The 18,860-nt window shown below is 44.2% G+C and overlaps 1 protein-coding gene across 1 annotated transcript in view; it reads right to left on the bottom strand.

Annotated features, from left to right (window-relative positions):
- The window catches only part of LOC144151920 (cytochrome P450 4V2-like), a 113,408-nt gene extending 96,130 nt beyond the window's left edge, over nt 1-17,278 (bottom strand). The window contains exon 1 of the mRNA XM_077683098.1: nt 16,559-17,278. Coding sequence (XP_077539224.1) covers nt 16,559-16,666 — 108 coding nt within the window. The 5' untranslated portion in view covers nt 16,667-17,278. The remainder of the gene's footprint in view (nt 1-16,558) is intronic.
- Nucleotides 17,279-18,860: the final 1,582 nt, after the last annotated feature.

Here is an 18,860-nt window from a genome sequence, read left to right as displayed (position 1 = left end):
GACTTCACCGAGCGTGTTCTTGTTCCTGTTATTCGTGTATTGTGCTGATACTGGGACTGTAATTATCGTAGAATTTTTCTTTTTCTGCCGCTTTTATTATTAAAAGTTGCTATATTCACTTCATGCGTCCATTTGAAACTGAAAATGTACGCTTCCCGAATCTTATAAAAACTTTCTTCTTTTCACTCACCCTTCCGTATAGTTACGCTTATTGTAAGATGTCTTCTTGCAATTGACCAGACATTACAGTTTCTATTGATTGTGTAATGTTGCCTAAAATTACACTATGGTATTTTTATTCTTCTTTGAAGTTGTAGTTTCTTCATATTTTTTGCTCGCTCACTGTTCTTTTGCCAGCTGTTGATGCATTTCATTGCTGTCTTATACCTTTTCTGTGCGCCAGCATGACTTGATTGTGTAAAGTCGGTTGGATTGCACTATTTTATTACTAATCTTCTTTGCCGTTTTTTGTAAGTCTTTCTGTCTTTTTTTTTTGCTCACTGAGTGTTTATTAGCAAATTGTTGATGTACTACAGTGCTGCATTTTCCCCTCTGAGTGCTCCAGCACGAAGGCCTCCGCTGTTCCTGGGCACTATAATAAACATTGATTGATTGATTGATTGATTGATTGATTGATTATTATTATTATTATGGTTTGTCCCTGGCCGCTAAACCGTCACTTATCTTGCCAGTTTCATGACGCAAATATCTACACCTGTATTCCAGAGAGGACAGGTAGATACCATTTACTGTGACCTCCGCCAAGCTTTTGATGTAGTCAGTCATTCAATGCTTATGGTTAAACTTGCTCACTTTGATGTTGACACCACTGTTGTGAATCTATTCCACAGCTATCTTCGTGACAGATCATGTAATGTTGCCGTCAATGGCCAAACGTCCTCCTTTAACAAAGCGACCAGTGGTGTACCTCAGGTTTCGGCATTAGGCCCACTCCTCTTTTTAATGTATGTTAATGACGTTTCTCCCGCCATTCGGAATTCTTTTTTCCTTTTGTATGCGGATGATATAAAGATATTTAGGGAAATTCATTCATTTAACCACTGTCGCTTGTTGCAGTCTGATTTGTGTTCTTTTTCAGAATGGTGCGAAAACAATAACCTTTCTCTCAATATTTCAAAGACCAAAGTCATGAGTTTCACTCCCAAATCACCTAGCATGTCACTTTTATACTTTGTCAATTTTGTATCTTTATGCAGGGTTTGCGAGGTCAATGATCTCGGCGTTCTCTTTGATTGCACCTTGCATTTTTCAGCTCATACTAAGCGCGCTGTTATACGGGGTCTTCGTTGTCTCGGCTGTGTTTGTAGAATATCAAGAGAATTCAATTCTCCTATGCCCCTCCGCAAATTGTACACCGCAATATGTCTTCCTCAACTTGAGTATGCGTCAGTGATCTGGAATGGCATCTCTAATTCCTAAAGTAACGTCATTGACCGTATCCAGAAAAAAATTATAAGCTCATACAACCATCGCTTCGCTAAACATGACTCTGGATCTTGTTCCGACATCATTGAACTATTGTCACTGCCTTCACTTCGCTGCCGGCGAAATCGCGCTGATCTCTTCTTTCTTTTCAAGCTCGTTCACGGTACTATATCCTGTCCTATACTGCTCAATAGTATTAAATTTCGGATTCCGCTTAAGCTAACAAGAGAGCACAGGCAGTTTCTTGTAACTACCCGCCTCTGTCAGCACTCAACACTCAACAGGATACAAAGTCTTTACAATTTTTATCTCCTTCACCTCGATGTTTTTGATGGGTCACAGTTATCGTTTTCATCCGAGGTTTGTACCGTTATAAGATAACATCACATATTGTACAATTTGTTACATTCTTTTCTTTCAGTTTGTCTGGCGCATTGTTATATATATATATATATATATATATATATATATATATATATATATATATATATATATATATATATATATATAAATATATATATATATATATATATATAAATATATATATATATATATATAAATATATATATATATATATATATATATATGTGTGTGTGTGTGTGTGTGTGTGTGTGTGTGTGTGTGTATAGTATAATCTGACTTTTTTCCATTGTCATTACCTATTTCTCATACTGTGTTAATGTACTTTTGCTCTGTCGTCCTGATATTTCTCTACTCATTCTGTCTCTTATAGTTTTCTTCTGAATATTGTCATCTTATTCTATTGTGTTATTCTTACTTAGTTTTTTTGTGTTTCTTTTTTGTGTGTGTGTGCGCCGGCATCAAGACCTCTCGGTGGTTCCTGAGCACTTTAAATAATTGATTGATTGATTGATTGATTGATTGATTGATTGATTGATTGATTGATTGATTGATTGATTGATTGATTACTATTATTATTATTTTTTCCAAAGATGGCGCCCAGGAAGGATGCGTATGTCCTGTTCTCCTGCGTTTTTTACGGAAAACAGAACTTTCTTTGCGGTGAGTGCAACACGTGTGCCCACGCAAAATGCAAAACGTTGCCGGACGAGGACCTCCAGCCAATTAAGTCTGGTGCGCGGCGCTTCATCCGTAATGCCTGCAAGACTTCCACGTCGCCCTGTGCGCTGGCTATCCCTAAAAACTACAGCGTCTCTTCGACCACGGCCCTTTCCTCGACCCCTTCCCGCACAGCCGCCACAACCCCACCTGTTGACCTAGGCGCCGAGCTGCTGTCCTTGTGCGCCCTTCTCGTGGACTCCCTGGAAGGAATTTTCTTTCTCTCCGACCAGGTTTCCAATTTGGGGAGGAAAAGAAGTGGTTTCGCTGGGACAACGTGACAAACGCTGAAGCTCAAGCTGACGTCTTGAAGACCCTGCGCCAGGAGGTGCGTGCACTGCGCACTGATTTGACTCGGTTGCGGGGCGTGCCTCCCTCCCTCTTTCGGCTAGCCGAGTTTCCGCCGCTGGCAACCGTGTCGACCGCGGAAACAATGCCCCCCCGACCGTTGCCGCTGAGCGCTTCGCGTTCGGCATCGCATCTCTCATACAATAGTTACACGGCGGAAGTAACCGCAGTTAAGTTTAACCGTGCTTACTAAACTTTAACCGCGGCTATCACAAACTGCGGGTTTGGCTGTTACACGCGAAATTTCAAGTGTGGTGACCGCGGTCACTTGGTTGTGAGAGTAACAAAAATAAATTACCACACTTTTATCTTCACGATAACAAACAACACAGAAGCAGTTTAGACAAAAGGAAATATCGCTAAAGCATTCTCTTCAGACCCAAACGCAACGCACTCGCGCGCGGTGAGGAGAGGGGCTTCCCTAAGAGCTCGCAACCGGCTTGGTTCGCTCAGGTCTGCTCGGTGTTGGGATCTTCAGGCTGAGCATCACGGTGGATATTTGACCACGGCTATTTCTAAACCTGCGAATTACAATCCATAGCACAATTTTTCGCCGTACTAACATCTACTTTCTCACATGTGGAAGTTCTTTTCCGCGATCAGAATGATTCGAAGAGTGGCGATAAGCTGTTGCTCCCGTGGTCTCGGCGGGTTCGTGCCGCTTGCAGTGCCATGTGGGCAGGAGCGCCGGCGTGTTTGCAGGCACGGCCGACGTGTGCGCCGATCGTTTCCGAATGCTGAAAACGCTTCATGATTGCCTCTTTATCCATTTTGTTGGCGAACTACGCGTGGAATGTACAAATTTAGCACAGTTTCTGTCGTAGTTGATCGGGTGGATCGGGAAACGAGCCGCTGCTGACGGGCAGTCGCGCTGATTGCGAGAGCGACGCAAAGAACGCAAGCGCCTCTTGGGGTAGCTTTGGGGCATCCGCTATTTGAGAACCTTCGACTCCTCCGAACGCCGGGTGATTTGTTTGTTTTCGTCTCCGCTGATGCGCCGCCACTTGCGTCCGAACTTGGGAGATTTTGAGCACTGAGGCTGCGGGAACTGCGGTTAGCGGGACCGAACTGAGGTGGCCAAGCTCAGTTTGCGTTAACCATGGTTAGCGGGGTAACCGCAGTTTCGTCTGTCGTGTAACGCAGCAAACCGCAGTTCGCTTAACCGCAATTCGATTAACCGTGGTTAACTGTGCCCGTGTAACTAGGGTATCAACCGATGCCAGCTCGAAGATGGTTTCTTCGGAATCCCATCCTCGCCCGGACCATCCTCGCGTGGACCTACCCATGCAGCAATGCACCCTCAAGCACTCCGTACCGCGTTCCCTGGCTGTTGGGGTCTCTGAGGGATCTGGACTGGTGGCTGTCAGCCGTCTCAGCCCCCAAAAGCTGTGTTTGTCCCAAAACAGGTTCCTTTTACAATTTCAGCTCACGTTTTTGCGCACATGTCCAGCGTGGGGGCCGCCATGATTATGTGCCAACGCCTGAAGACTAAGCATGACTCTTATGCCTGTTTCTAAGTCGCCGTGGACGACTCGTGTTTTGAGCGGCTCCAAGACCCTCCGCTCTGACCTCGGCAGAGTCTCTTCTACCCTTTCCGTGGAGATTTATATGGGAAAATGATTCATGCTGAGCAGCACGGACTTGATGATAATGGCAAGTAATAACAAGTTTGATTGCTTTTACCAGAACGTCCGGGTACTTCGCAGTAAGTCAGCGGCATTTTTCTCAAATCTCGTCAGTTCTTACTGGCCGGTTATTATTCTGACCGAAACGTGGTTGTGCCCGGAAATAAGCTGCAATACCTTGTTCCCTCCCCATTACCAAGTTTTCCGCAATGACGGTGGCCTTCTGCGCGGTAAACAACGGGGTGATGGTGTGCTTGTTGCCCTACATGACTCCATTAAGTGTAAACGCGGACTCTACCTTGTATTAGAGAGTGAGTGTATTTGGTTAGAGGTGCTTTGTGCCCGGGGCAAACGCCTTTTAGTGTGCACTTACTACATTTCACCCGAGACACATGCCACTGTTTCAAAAAACCCCAAAGCACAATCGAAACTACTGTAATATCTCAGCATGATCATCATTTCGTGGTAACTGGGGTCTTTAGCGCACCAGGAATTTCGTTGGAGACTCAGCTGGTCAGTCAGGCGTCTCATCCAACATCTTACAAGTGTGACTTTCTACTAGATTTCGTTACTTTTACTTCTTTGCATCAGTGCAACTTTATAATGAATTCGTGTGGTAACGTCCTAGACTTGTGTATGGCTATAGCTTGGAAGCGGCTCCGTTATTTTCCGTACAGGACGTTTCGGCACAGGGCGTTTCGGGACACAGGCGTTTCGGGACACGGACCTTTCGGGGAACGGGTGTTTCGGTACAAAGACTAATTCTGGCGAAACGTTTAAGGCGGCGCACGTTATGTTCTTGTTCGTAATTGTGCGTTATTTTAGGAAAGGGGATGGTCATACCCAGAAAAAACGTCGGTTTATGTGTTAAATATTAGCTAGGATATTTGCAGCATTTATAAAACCTAATTGTTCATTATTTTGTTTTTAGCAACTTAATTTTTTATATAACAGATCAGTGACAGTATCATTGTTTTTCACTCGTTTTTTGGCGACCTATTATAAATTGCTTTTTTTCGAAAATCAGTGAGAGTAACTCTTTTTGCACTTTGCGGAGTCCCTTCGACAGCGGCTGCGTAAATGAGTGCCAAAACCTGTGATTTTATAAAGTAATGACGAAAAGGTTGCAATTTCTTGGCATTCTGCATTGTGTGCTTTGCTTTCTTCTGGTAACGCAAGTACGTGAGGCTTTATTAGCAATACATTACCGAATGCACCTATTCTTTCTTGCCGCACGTTTCCGTCCCGACTTATTCGTAGTTAGCAGGGACTGCGGCGGGTTTATTGTGTTTGGGAATCAAAAGTTGGAAATGCTGTGTAATGACGCTGAAAGCCCTCTGCAATGTTTTGTGCAGCATACATACAGTTATTCATCTTCGCTAAGGCTGCTCATCTGTAACTCTTAGCGTTTTGCCGCATAGTATAATTCCCATAATATGGTCATGATCTGAGACTAATGTCACCTTCAGCTCCCCATCATCAGTACCTTTTTGAGCAGCACAACATTAACCATTAAAATGATGGTCGCTAAAGCAGGTGTCGGTGCAACATTACACATGGTATATACAAAGAAAAGTGCCGACTGCAACAGGCATGCTGCAGGTTATAATCAGCCTCTGCAACTAAAATCGCGTGGGATGATGTAAGTGCAAAATCCAGTGTAACACTTTAGCGCTACTATTCCAACTGATAATTTTTTTCTAACTACAATGTTAAAGCATTTCATTCTTATTTATAAGATAGGTGTTTATTTAGTTTAACTGCACTGAAGAGCGCTTAGTGCGCGAGCAACATTTTTTGCAGCAATCATGCACGTCGAAGCAGCGTCCCCGAATAGGAGCGACATTGGATCGCAGTCCATTGGTACCTCTGAAGCTCACATTCGGTACTTTGGTGAAAAAAACCTCGCTACTTAGAGAAAAAAATTAAAAGAATGTGTTTAAATAATTGAATAATCGATTCAAAAACATTTATGCCAAAAGTAAACAAATAAAAGAGGATCGAGGAACTATCCTCAAGAAATATACAGGAGAAATCACTTGAAAAGTATGCGGATTCATAAGTAGGCGTTAAATAATCACATAAGAGCCCAAATGCCGTCTTTACAAAATTATATCCTAAAGATCCTGTCAAAAGAAATCAAACCAAGAACAAACTGTGTTGTGCCCTGAAAACTCCTTAAAACCCGTAAATCTGTTATTCTGGACCGACATTCTGGACCGAAGAGTCTGCGGAGTCCCGATGCACGTTCGCCCTGGGGGTAAGCCACCTGTCTTCCCCGGATTCCTCTGGCCGCACGGGAAGTAGGGAAGGAGCGTGAATGGCGCCGGCTTTCGTGGAAGCTCGCCTAAATTGCTCGCGCTTTTATCGGGCCTCCTTTGCCATTCATGCCGCTAAGTACGCGCTACAGCTTCAGTTGGCCAAGGGAACCAAGAACAACTAGAGGAGGTGTCAGAGTATCGGAACTCTTTTCTGTCATTTTTCTATGCCGCCGACAGCGGCCATTGGTCGAACCGCGCCACGTGACATTTGTTTACCTCGGAAGACCCATGGGCGCTGACATTTCGGTGCCTTAGTATTACCGCGTGCGCGGTCTTCGATAAGTCGGATTTTCGGAGTGCAGTGTGGCTGTATGACACGTTGGGAGTAAGGTTTTAAGCCCCCAGACAGAGTAGCGATGCTGTGCTGCCCTGTACTGGGCTTTTCAACCGCCGGGAAGGTGAAAACGCCTGCATCGCTTCGCGCTGGGAAAGAACGAGAGTGGCCTAGCGTAACTTATATCCACTTAAAAAGCGTAGCTTAATTTGTGGCTCTAGTGTACCTTACAGCCACTAAATGAGCTACGCTTCCGTAACCGAGCCTGACCCCATCGCACCGGCGCGCTGTCTCTAAATGTTCGAAAAGTAAACACAGCTGCCATGGTTGCCAAGCGGCGCCCGGACCAATTCTGCCCGTCAACGTAAGCCGCAATAGGGCGCATAAAGCTGGCCACCCTGGCGTCAGACACCAAAATGGCTGCCGCCGTTGGTCAGTGTCGTTACTCTTAAGCTTAGCTTATTTAGTGTTTCTGAGGCAACCCGTTCGGGGTGCCAAGGCACGTTTTTTTCACTAAATGCGCCGAAGCAAAAGCGATCACGTGGGCGACGACGTGGATGGGAAACGCGAAGGTGTAGAAAAATCCTACCCCGCGAGAGGACGAATATTTGAGTATTTCTGTATTTTTGTGTACGGTGCGCTGCCCCATCGGCTTCGCCGAAGAGAGATTCCTTCCCTAGTAGTCAATCCCAATGCTTTCCCCCCTTTTTATTATTTTGTACGAATGTAAATCAGTGCACATAAATTTTTTCGCTATACTTCAAACTTCGGTTTAATGGCCTTCATTTTACTTTGTCGACCGGAAGCTCCGTACCCGGAAGATCGCAAAGACGTGCAAGGCGGAAAATCAACGAACAATCACTCTGTTCAAATTGTTTCAGCAACACTGAGAATAAAAGATCGGAGCTTTTCACTTGAATAATGAAATTTTAAGCAGTCCAACGAAAGTAAATTTTGAAAAGCCCACACACAAATTTCGACCGTCAAAATCATAGGGGTGGTTATTCTGGGTGGACAGTTTTTCTGTAGCTATGTGGGAGGTGGAGCGAAGGTTTACAAAACACTAAAAATATAAGCTGCTTGCCATGATTCGTGGAAATTTTGTGATTTGCTGTTTAAGAGGGGCATGTAACCAGAGTGGACTGGCAGATCCGCGGACTTTACATGCCCCGATACGTTTGAAGTACCCGCGAATGTATGATGCGAGCTAATCAACACAGCCACTACACGTTAATCAACAACGCGTTTATAAAATGCTACCTCTAAACTTATCGTTCAACCTCTGCCTTAACTTTGGCCGAGCGTCTGAACCGAGGGACATGCAGACAGGCAGACAAACTGACATGCAGAGAGGCCAAATTTTCCGCGTGTAATGAGCCCAAGAAGGACTATCGTCTTTAAAAATACTGATGGCGGGGAGCTGTAGGTGCCATTTATCTCTCCAAATTATGACAAGTATAATTTGCCGCAGAACTCTGAAAATCACAGGTGACCAGTCCTGGCACAAGTATATGTCTATGTAGGTTGCAGAAGACATTGCAGATGGCTGTGATTATGATACAAGAATCTTTCCAACTTACAATTCACAAACACAGTGAACGCAGCATACTAACTGCTAAAGACGATAAGGCCGGGACGGAAGCGTGTGACAAGGTACAACAGTTGCCTTCGGTAATGAATTGATAATGACTTGGTATATGCATTGCATTATCAGGAGAAAGCAACGCCCACAAATACAGAATGCCAGAATATTGCGGGATCTTCTTCATCATTACGTTGGAAAGATAGATGTTCCATTGCCCCTCCGGTGGCGCTTAACGGGCAACTGCACTCAAAATTTTTTTTGTCGAAATAAGTAGGCTATGCTCTTAAAATCATTATGGCGAAATCCTTAGCTTCGTAATCACAGAGAGCGCTAGGTACCGCCGTTCAAAGTACCTCCGAGCAGACGACGTTTGCACCTGGCGGAGAGTCGCCGTAACAAGTTTCGAGCGGCCTGTGACGGAGGTTGGGGAACCTGTCCCGTGAAGCTCGCGCTTCTCCGGCGACTTGCAGGGCGCTCCGCCGGGCGCAGGGATGCGTTCGCCCGGGGTTTCTCTGCTGCACCAGCGCGCTGTATCGGCGTCGCCATCAAGTGTTTAAACTAACCGCATAGGCAGTAATATCCCCCATTTTTCTCAATGCAAAAAAAAAAAATGATTAGAAGCCTAAACCTATTCAGGCGCTTGCGAACGTGTTGGAGTTAGCAAAACTCTTTTTACTTGAAAGTAATATTTTTACTCAAAGAGAAAAATAGCGCGAAAGGAGCACTTGCCTTACATTTGTCATTCCTATTGCATTTACCACAGAAAAAAAATATATATTATAAATTATTGACCACTTGCACTTCCGCGTCCAATATTGGCCTCATTTGGGCTGGCCCAACGCCACCTCTATCCTTTAGACATCTCCAAAAGTTTTACGACCCAAATAGAGTTCCTGTACACGCGGCTATAAACATTTGTGCGACATTTGTCTCCCTAGCTAAGTGAACCAAAATCAGCCTTTCTCGTAGTAACAAACACACCCGCAGAAATATTGGCCGTCGTATTTGGGAAGTGCGAAAACTAAACTGCTCCTCTCCTAAACAATAGATTATATTTTTGTTCGATTCCCAAGTGAAGTGTTTACTTTGAGCGTTAGATTTAGTTTATTTGAAAGTAAAACGATTTCAACAGTACCCGTCTCTGGTTAAAGTAGAAAACAGCGGTAGATAGGAAGTGTTTTCGTGTTTTAGTGCGTCATTTAGCTCTGGAGGCGGGCTTATAGTTTCAGATCCCTTTTATAATGCGATTCTCGATGTGCACACAGGGGAACAAATACTGGGCCGATATTCACGAAGCTGTTTGCATGTAATGTATAGTAGAAATAGTGATTTATCTCCGCCCGCGTGCGATTTGTTCCCTTCAGAGAGGGCGACGTAATGGCCGAGGGGTCGGCTATAATAAAAGCTGCTTTTCGATATCGTATACGAGCAAATAGCTTTGTAAATCAGGGTCCATTTTCTACTTGCAATGCCAAAAATTGCTATTCCGGCAGTTATGATGGAAAAAATTAGTGTCGGGTGGTCTACTTCATCTCGATTGATAGCAACGGGATGCCGGAATTGCGCCCAACTCCATTATCATGGGCAAACGTTAGTGGAAGTTGTTCTGTGGAAATAAAAAAGCGAAACGGGGCGCTACCACGCGCATTTGAAGGCGCCTCTGAGCGGCCCCCGGCTCTGGCGCGGTCGCTTCCGTTCCCTCACGTACGTCACGTCCGGCCGCCGCTATGGCCACCTTTTCTATTCAGTTTGGCTTCCGAAAACGCGAATGTCGCGAGCCGTTTGCGTCGCGCGCGTTGATGTTTGAAGCGCAGTATTTTGCATTTCGCGCCCTTTTTATATGAAGTGTTGCGTGACATTATTTTTACGTTGTCGAAAATTTGAGTGCAGTTGGCCTTTAATTACGCAGCTGTTATTGTAGTTTCTGAAAAGGGCAAAAAATAGTTACTGTCGCCAATTATTGATAAAATAAGCGAGAGAAAATACATGTTGATACTGTCGCTAAAGAAACGAAGTAATAAACGAGCTATACTTTTTCTGGCTACTGTTCCGCAATTAGATAGGCGTGTTTTGGCAAGGCCACATATATGTTTGCTGGCCTGAAATAATGCAGAAATACCAGCAACAACCGCTGTAATAAACAGGTTAAATTTGCGTGCTTGACACCTCCATGTTAAAAACGCACGCGAATTTTGCTGCCTCAAACGCTCGCTCGAATTCGTTTTGGTACCGAAACTACCTGTACCGAACCGCCTTGTACCGAAATGTTCTGTACCAAAACGGCCGCGTCCCGCAGCGGCCGTGTCCCGAAACGCCCGTGTCCCGAAACGCCCGTGTCCCAAAATATCCGTGTCCCGAAATGCCCGTGTACCGAAAACACCGTACCGAAACGCCCTGTACCGAACCGCCCTTAACCGAAAAGACCTAGACCCACTTGGAAGTTGTCGGGGTCTCGCGCAGTAATTCTAACCTTTTACTGTAAAAGCTGATAATTTTTGCCCACAATTATATATTTCATTAGATAACGTATCTCTCGTTCATCACAGTCACCCGGTTTGCATTTTGGTCGTGGAGACTACATTGGTTTATTTCACTTTTTTAATAACACTGACTTGTCCCCAATAACTAACCTCAACGACTTTGACGAACAGACCGATTTTGTACTGAACTTCTTTACTATGGCTTGAGTAGCTTTGTTCCAAAAAAATTAAAAAGAAAGCAATTTTCCGCGTTGGTTTTCGGCTGAACTGAAACTAGCTTTGGGGTGAAAAAATGGAGCGCACAAGGAAGCTAATAAAACGGGGCAATAAAGGTAGCAGAACGAGTTTCGTCAACTTAGATCTCTTTGTAAATGTCTGGTTAAGCGCGATAGGTCGAGTAACATTGCCGCGGTCAAGGATGATGCAACATGCAATGTCAAAGCTCTTTGGCGCCACGTCTGTTCACAAAGCTCTAACAATTCACCGGGAAACATGAACCTCCTCGATGAACGAAGAGATAGCATATCGGACGTGGCCAAGGCCTTTGCGCAACAATTGTGTTATGCATATGGCAAAAAAAAAAAAAACGCAGCTTCCCTTCCTCGACTGTCTCTAGGTTACTATAAATGCTCGGAAGTTCGGGTTTCGGAAAGTCTTGTTTCGAAAACTCTAAAACAATTAAGATAATAATTTTCGTGCCTCCCTGACGGCATTCCTTCCGCAGTACTGAAAGCGTTTGATGATATCCTTGTTCCAGTCTTGACGTGAAGATTTCAAACTTCCCTCAAGACAGGCAGGGTCCCCGCTAGGTGGAAGAATGCAAGGGTTGCTCCTGTATTTGAGTAAGATTGAAAATTGGACTCCACGAGCTACTGACCGATATCTGTTCTATGTGCTGCCCCTAAACTGTTTGAGTCCATACTCCATAAACTACTCACGTTCAATATAAAAACCATATCACTACCTTAAACGCATGGCTTTTTCGCAGGGCGATCGACCACTGCCAATCTCGCAAACTTTATGCTGCATGGTTTGCAAGCTCTGCAAGGAGAGGCCAACTTGATGTCGTCGACATTGATTTGATCAAGGCTTTTGATATCGTCTGCCACGAGCTCTTATTCAAAAAACTGTCTTACCTTGATATACAACCATCCCTCATATCCCTGATATGCAATTATTTACCCGCCGCGGTGGCTCAGTGGCTCAGGCGTTGCGCTACTGAGCACGAGGTCGCGGGTTCGATTCCCGGCCGCGGTGGCCGCTTTTCTGATGGAGACGAAAAGCAAAAACGCCCGTGTTTACGAGATTTCGGCGCACGTTAAAGATCCCCAGGTGGTCAAATTAATCCGGAGCCCTCCACTACGGCTCGCCTCATCGCCTGCGTTGCGTCGGCGCGTTAAACCATACAATCAATCAATCTATGCAATTATTTATGTGAGAGGTCATGTTTCGTTCGTGTAAAAGGCCAGTAGTCTTCTTTCTATGAGGCCACCAGTGGTGTCCCTCAGGGTTTAGCTTTCGGGCCACTTCTCTTCTCAATCTTTATAAATGATGTGTCCCCAGTATTTTATGATTCTGATTTTCTTTTATATGCCTATTATTTTAAAATATTTCAATCTGTTTCAAACACTACAAGCTGTTCCGCTCTCCAGAGAGCAATCTAGTCCTTTTCGCAATGGTTTTCCTGCAACCAGCTCCTCATCAACACATCTAAAACTAAGGTAATGACATACACAAAAAACTTACATCTTGTTCTCCTATAGCATCAACTGTGAATTACTACCACGTGTGGTATAGGTTAATGACCTAGGCCTCAATTTCGAGAGTAAACTGAGCTTCTCTCCAGATATCCAGGTAATTACTCGTAGAGGTCTTCAATCACTTGGCGTTGTGTGTCGCGTGTCGAAGGGGTTCAAGGCGCCGGATTCTCTTCTCAAGCTTTACACAACTATATGTCGAACTCAGCTTGAGTATGCACATGTAGCATGGAATAGCACGTGCAAAACAAACCGTATGCTTATCGAAAGGGTCTAAAATAGTTATCAACTTTCAACCACCGCATCGACGATAGTATTAATTATTACCCTGGATCACGCTCTTCATTGACTCTATAATGCTTAACCTCCAGGCGGAATAAGGCTGAAATTCTCTTTCTCTTAAAAATTACTCACGGCACGGTGTCTTGTGATGAGCTCCTACAACATTTGCCTCTTTACGTGTCGCAAAATTTGACCAGGAAATATGATACCTTTTCCAATACCAAATGTCTGCGTGTCTTGTGCCTTATGTTCCGACAACAATGTACCTACAATCGCTACTCGGATTACCTGGATATATTCAATGATTACCCGACTCGGTTTCGCAAACACGCTGTATTGGCGTAACTGTCAAGTTTACTTGTTCTTTATTTGTCTTTTACCCCAGCGTTAATGAACTTGATTTACTTACTATCAAAACTCTGTGACTTCAGCATAAGCCATTGTTTCGTTCTTTTCTTCTTTATTCACTTTTTATTTGTCTCGTCTTAGTTCAGTCAGATATGCCTCACTGTTAGACATTACTTGTGTGCATGACTGCGTGCTTGTAAGTGTGTGTGTTTGTGCGTGATTATGTCAAAATTTGTAGTTTTAATCGTGTGTACCCGCAACTATTACCCTCATATTTTTTCTTTGTGAGATATGCACATCATGTTTCGTGTGGTTTTGTTTCCGCCAGCCAGCACGAAGGTTGTTCCCAGGAACGCAAATAAATGATGGATTGATTAGTCCTTCATCTTCTTCTTCTTCTTCTTCTTCTTATTCCTATTATTATTATTATTATTATTATTATTATTATTATTATTATTATTAAAACAAAGGTTGTCACCTACAGCCGGAAAACCCACCGTCTGCTGTTTTCCTACAGTATTGAGGGAGCTCCTCTGCAAAGGGTTGAGGAGATTAGGGACTTAGGGGTGCTTTTCGACAGTACCCTCTCTTTTTCTCCTCATATTAGGCTCATCACCCGGCGAGCACTCCGAAGCCTTGGAAATGTGTGTCGGATTACAAAGGAATTCTCTTCTCCAGATCCATTTCTAATGCTATACAATGCAATATGTATACCACAGTTAGAATATGCTTCTGTTGCCTGGAACGGCATCTCCAAATCTAGTAGTGAATTAATAGAACGTGTGCAGAAGAAGTTTTTATCCATATTTAAGCACCGTCATCACAATCACAGTTTTCATCCTGATTCTGACTTATCCATAGTCCCTTCCATCCCTTCCTTGAACTGCAGACGTATGCGTGCAGACCTTACATTTCTTCACAAAATTGTTCATGGTGACCTTTCTTGCGCAGACCTGCTTAACTGTTTAGAGTTTAGTGTACCACAAAGGCCCACCAGGTCGCATCGCCCGTTCTTGACCGCTGCGCGCAACTCCAATCATTCTCCTGTGCGCAGAATACAGAATTGTTACAACCGCTTCTTTGAACGCCTTGACATCTTTCAGAAATCCTTTACAGTTTACCGTACAACGCTGTTGAATACAGTATGTTAAACACCTATGATATGTCTGTCGTTCTTTTTTTTTCTGGAATTTGATTTCTCTGCAGTTGTGTCTATCCAACTGATAGTTGCCTATGTTTGAAACTGTTTACTGTGATTTGTTCGTTTTTTAATTTGTCTCTACACTCTTGCCGTTGTTTTTGTTGTATTACTGTCAAACTTTGTTGCTCTGCCTGTCGTGTGGCCTTTACGACGGGCAGAGCAACATAGGCATCTTCTTTTTTTATTTTTTTACCTGTACCCAGGCTCCGCCTGTGCTTTATTTCTGTCATTTTCACTACTTCAATTTGTGTGTGTCTTGTCGCTTGTTTGTTTCTTGCTATATGTTTCTTGTATTTTGTTTTCATGTAACTACCCGTGCGCCAGCACTCAGGCCTCTGGCTGTTCCTGGGCACGTAAATAAACATGATTGATTGATTGATTGATTGATTGATTGATTATTATTATTATTATTATTATTATTATTATTATTGTTATTATTGTTATTATTATTGTTCCTGGGCACGTTAAATAAATGATTGATTGATTGATTATTATTATTATTATGGTTGTTGCTGTTGTTGCTGCTGCGTCTGTGATACTATTAATTTTATTATTATTTCATTCTTGGTTGTCATTCGCTTTTAATCCCTGTGCCTTCCTTTTTTTTTCTTCCACGCAATACGGCCGCATTCAAGATGGAGGCGATAGATCAGAACGTATTTATGTTCACCGAACATTTGGTTGAAGTACAGAATCGTACTTATCCCAATTACCTATCACTTCCTGTAGCACGTGCGCGCGTGCACGTACGACCGCACACAGACACACACGCACAGGCACACACTATTTTCTGCCGCAGTGAGACCGCGAAAGATAAAGTACCCCAATAAATATTGACGCCACTTCGTTCTTCACCTCTTCTTCAGCAAGCCTTTGAGCGACCATGCGCATGTGGATGAGAAGGTCCATAGAAGATTGCTTCAAGTAATATCCGACTTTCCCCAGATTGTATTCAGCTAACCGTTGTTTCACGATCTGGAAAGGTCCAATAGTTCTTAGGCACTGTGTACCAACCTATGTTTGTCTGCGATAGTAAGGAGGACACTTTTGTGTATGGCAGACACACCCTCCTTTTAGAATTATCGTACACTCCTGTTCATTCGTTAGTGTCGTGATCGCCGTAGCAATTCAACGAAGGGGGTAGTAAACCGGAAAGAAAGAAGTAGAATTTAAAAAAAAAGAATTGAACAGAAATATCTTCATGCACTTATCCTCTTGTTGTACTCGTGGATAATTCGACGCTTTTTCTAAAGTCGCTCGATCCTTGAGTCAAGTTGTCAATTGCGTCAAACCAGAGCGCGGGATTCAACATTCGGGCTATTACGCTCGCGCTAATCCTATTGATGGAGAGCAAGAAGGATTGCATTGTCTTCTTACTGGGCAAGTTATTTTCAGGTTCAGGAACATTGATGTGCTATTGCATAATTTCATGTGTCTGGTGGGCTAGAACTTATGAAGAGTGTGATGTCACGGAAACACAAAATGCAGAGAAATTTGACTGATGGCGACAAGGAGCTCATTCTTACTTTTAGAATGGGTAAGTCATGACTGTTACAGCTAAGGGGCCATTGTTTATGGTCAAAAATACGAAACGCTGCAAGAAAGACACAATAATCATTGAGTAGTTCTGTGGTGGCCTGTGTTTTTTAAAAGGAAAGACTTATACTTTCACACTTTCCCCCAAACCGCCGATGCACATTCGATGTGTATTCCACGTTTGGGGAAAGTATATGTTTGCTAGGCTAGCGCTGTAATAAAAGGACTAGCGCTGAATGGAATCTTTTTAGTGAAAAGAAGCGTTTCGACCTTACTCGTCGTTGATCTCCAGTAGTAGCATCCGCTGCACCTCTGCTTCGTCGATCTGCACCCCTAGCGCTGTCTCCAAAGATAAAAGAGAAAGATATAGCACGCAAGCGCATTGCAGTATAAAGGCAAGCGTGTATATTTGCGTGGGCGTCTTTTCGAATAATAATTCTTGATTATACCCGAGAGTGCACATCTTGTGTTGCTGTTTTGCTTAAAGTCTGCTTGCAGGAAGGCTGTTTTATTTAAGTTATCTTTCGAGACTCGCCCTGTATTCTTCCCATTGAACATCGATAAATGAAATTTGGCGCCATTAACTTTCTTTTTCGTTTGTTTCTAAATTTCTTAGTGGCTTTTAATGTTATACTTGGTTTCAATTTTATAACTAAAAATCCAAGTCTTCATGCTTGCTGCTCCATGTTCTTCGCGTATAGGGCATGTGACCGGAAATTTCCGAAGAAACCCGAACAGAAAACTGGCAGGGTGATTTCGACATAAACAAGGGCCACACGTCGGGAAACCACGGCACGTGCTTCCTTCGCAACTCCTATTTCTCGCTTCATTAGCGCGTAATGGCTGTCAGATCGCCACACTATGTTCCGGCCGCCAACGTCTATTGTTTCGGTCGACATGCAGAGATAGTGAGCGGGAGGCCCCCAACTCCATTGGAGCATACTTTTTCATACAGTGGCACCAAGGCGCTTATGGATACGCGCACTAAACGGAGGAGGTATGGTTCAACAATTGTCCTTCGACATCGCAGTGGGCTTTGTTACTCGGCCAAAGGTCTTTAAAAATAAATAAAATACCTGATTTTCGCTCCGCTTATGTTAACCTCAGAACTCTGCACTAAGCACTTGGATGAAAAGCGCTCCCTTCCAGGCTAAAATCGAACCAACTTACAGGAGAACTACATAACGAACGCGTAAACATTATCTGCAGAACGATTTTAGGCTGGGCGTAATATCGCAAATGGGAATGAGTAAGGAGAGCACTAGATATGAAACCTCAAGATCACTTTTTCCCAGTGCTGGGAAAGTGCCTGAAATGTCTCAATTATATGGAGAATATGTAAAAGGAAAGGTAGGGTGTTCACTTTACAGCGCTTGCGACCCCATCTGCGCAGTATCACAAGCAGCCTATGACTAGCTGCGACCTATATTAATTTTTTAACAGAGAATTCGTGTACGACTGCAGTGAAACTGCCACTTCGCCCTTTGCCTAGCAGCGTAACTCTGGTGCGCTAAAATGTGTCTTTGAAAGTACATTACGCAGGATATCTTGGCGATACTGAGCAACACTAGAATTCTTGCGGTGAGAAAATCTGAACACCTGCCTTGTTATTGGAGCGTGACCGTTGTACCATGGCCCAGGTGTACAGCGCGCACCTTTCCTTCTCGGAAGGTCAGTCATTGACGAGGAAAGTATGGAGGTTTACAACTGGGGGAATACCAAGCCTACGAAAGCATAGACAACAAAAAGCTTGATCTTCCTGCGCTACAACAACATTCCAAAAAGTAGAAAAGCACGATTATATAGAAAGTGCCATTTGGTTATGTATTAGTGAAAATTCATCACTGGTTCTGGCATAAATTTTTCCATCGAAGGCTAAATGCGGCTTCAAGCGAAAGTTGCACTCCAACAATGAAGTTTGCGACACATTCATTCTATGTTTACTACCTGTAAAAAAGGTTCATTGCAGGAGGAGGAGTAACCTTTATTTAGGCGACCCTTAGTTACTGATGTCTCCGCACCTTCCTGGTGGCGCTTTACTCTAGTCCGGGACACCCTCACCCTTCGCTGGCCACCCGGGCCCTCTCCACCAGGCTACGCGGAGAGGAGTGGTCGGAGCTCGTCAGCCATGCCAACCGCCCCCCCCCCCCCCCCCCCCTCCCGAATTTTGCTCATAAGTAGGTTGGTGATCAGGAGTAAGGGACGGGGTTTGTTGTGGGACCAAAAATGTTTCCTAAGGCAACATGCAGCAAGCTGGCGCTTTTCGGCGTTTTCAACAAAAACGTACTTGCGGTCACCTTGAGATTGGGGTCCATTTTGGCCAGGCTCATCCACATTTCGATTGCGAGTGAGAAGGGCCACCGCTGCTTTGGGTGTGGCACGTTGCACAGGCACCACTACATGCGCATCCAGCGGGCTAAGACCGCAACGATCTTCGAGATAAGAGCGACGTGCAGGGAGAGCAGCACCAGTTTGATTGCCTGGCTGGTGGAAGCTGCCGTGGTTACGGGCAGCAGCATCGTCTCGTGTACCGCCGTTGCAGGATCGTCGCCTGCAGGTATCTTTGACGCGTTAGGC

The sequence above is a fragment of the Haemaphysalis longicornis genome, unplaced genomic scaffold, assembly GCF_048455015.1.
Source record: "Haemaphysalis longicornis isolate Haplotype H1 unplaced genomic scaffold, Haemaphysalis longicornis Haplotype H1 scaffold_1, whole genome shotgun sequence".
Taxonomy (NCBI): domain Eukaryota; kingdom Metazoa; phylum Arthropoda; class Arachnida; order Ixodida; family Ixodidae; genus Haemaphysalis; species Haemaphysalis longicornis.
The sequence above is the reverse complement of the archived record's forward strand: the minus strand, read 5'-3'. Positions and strand labels throughout refer to the sequence as shown.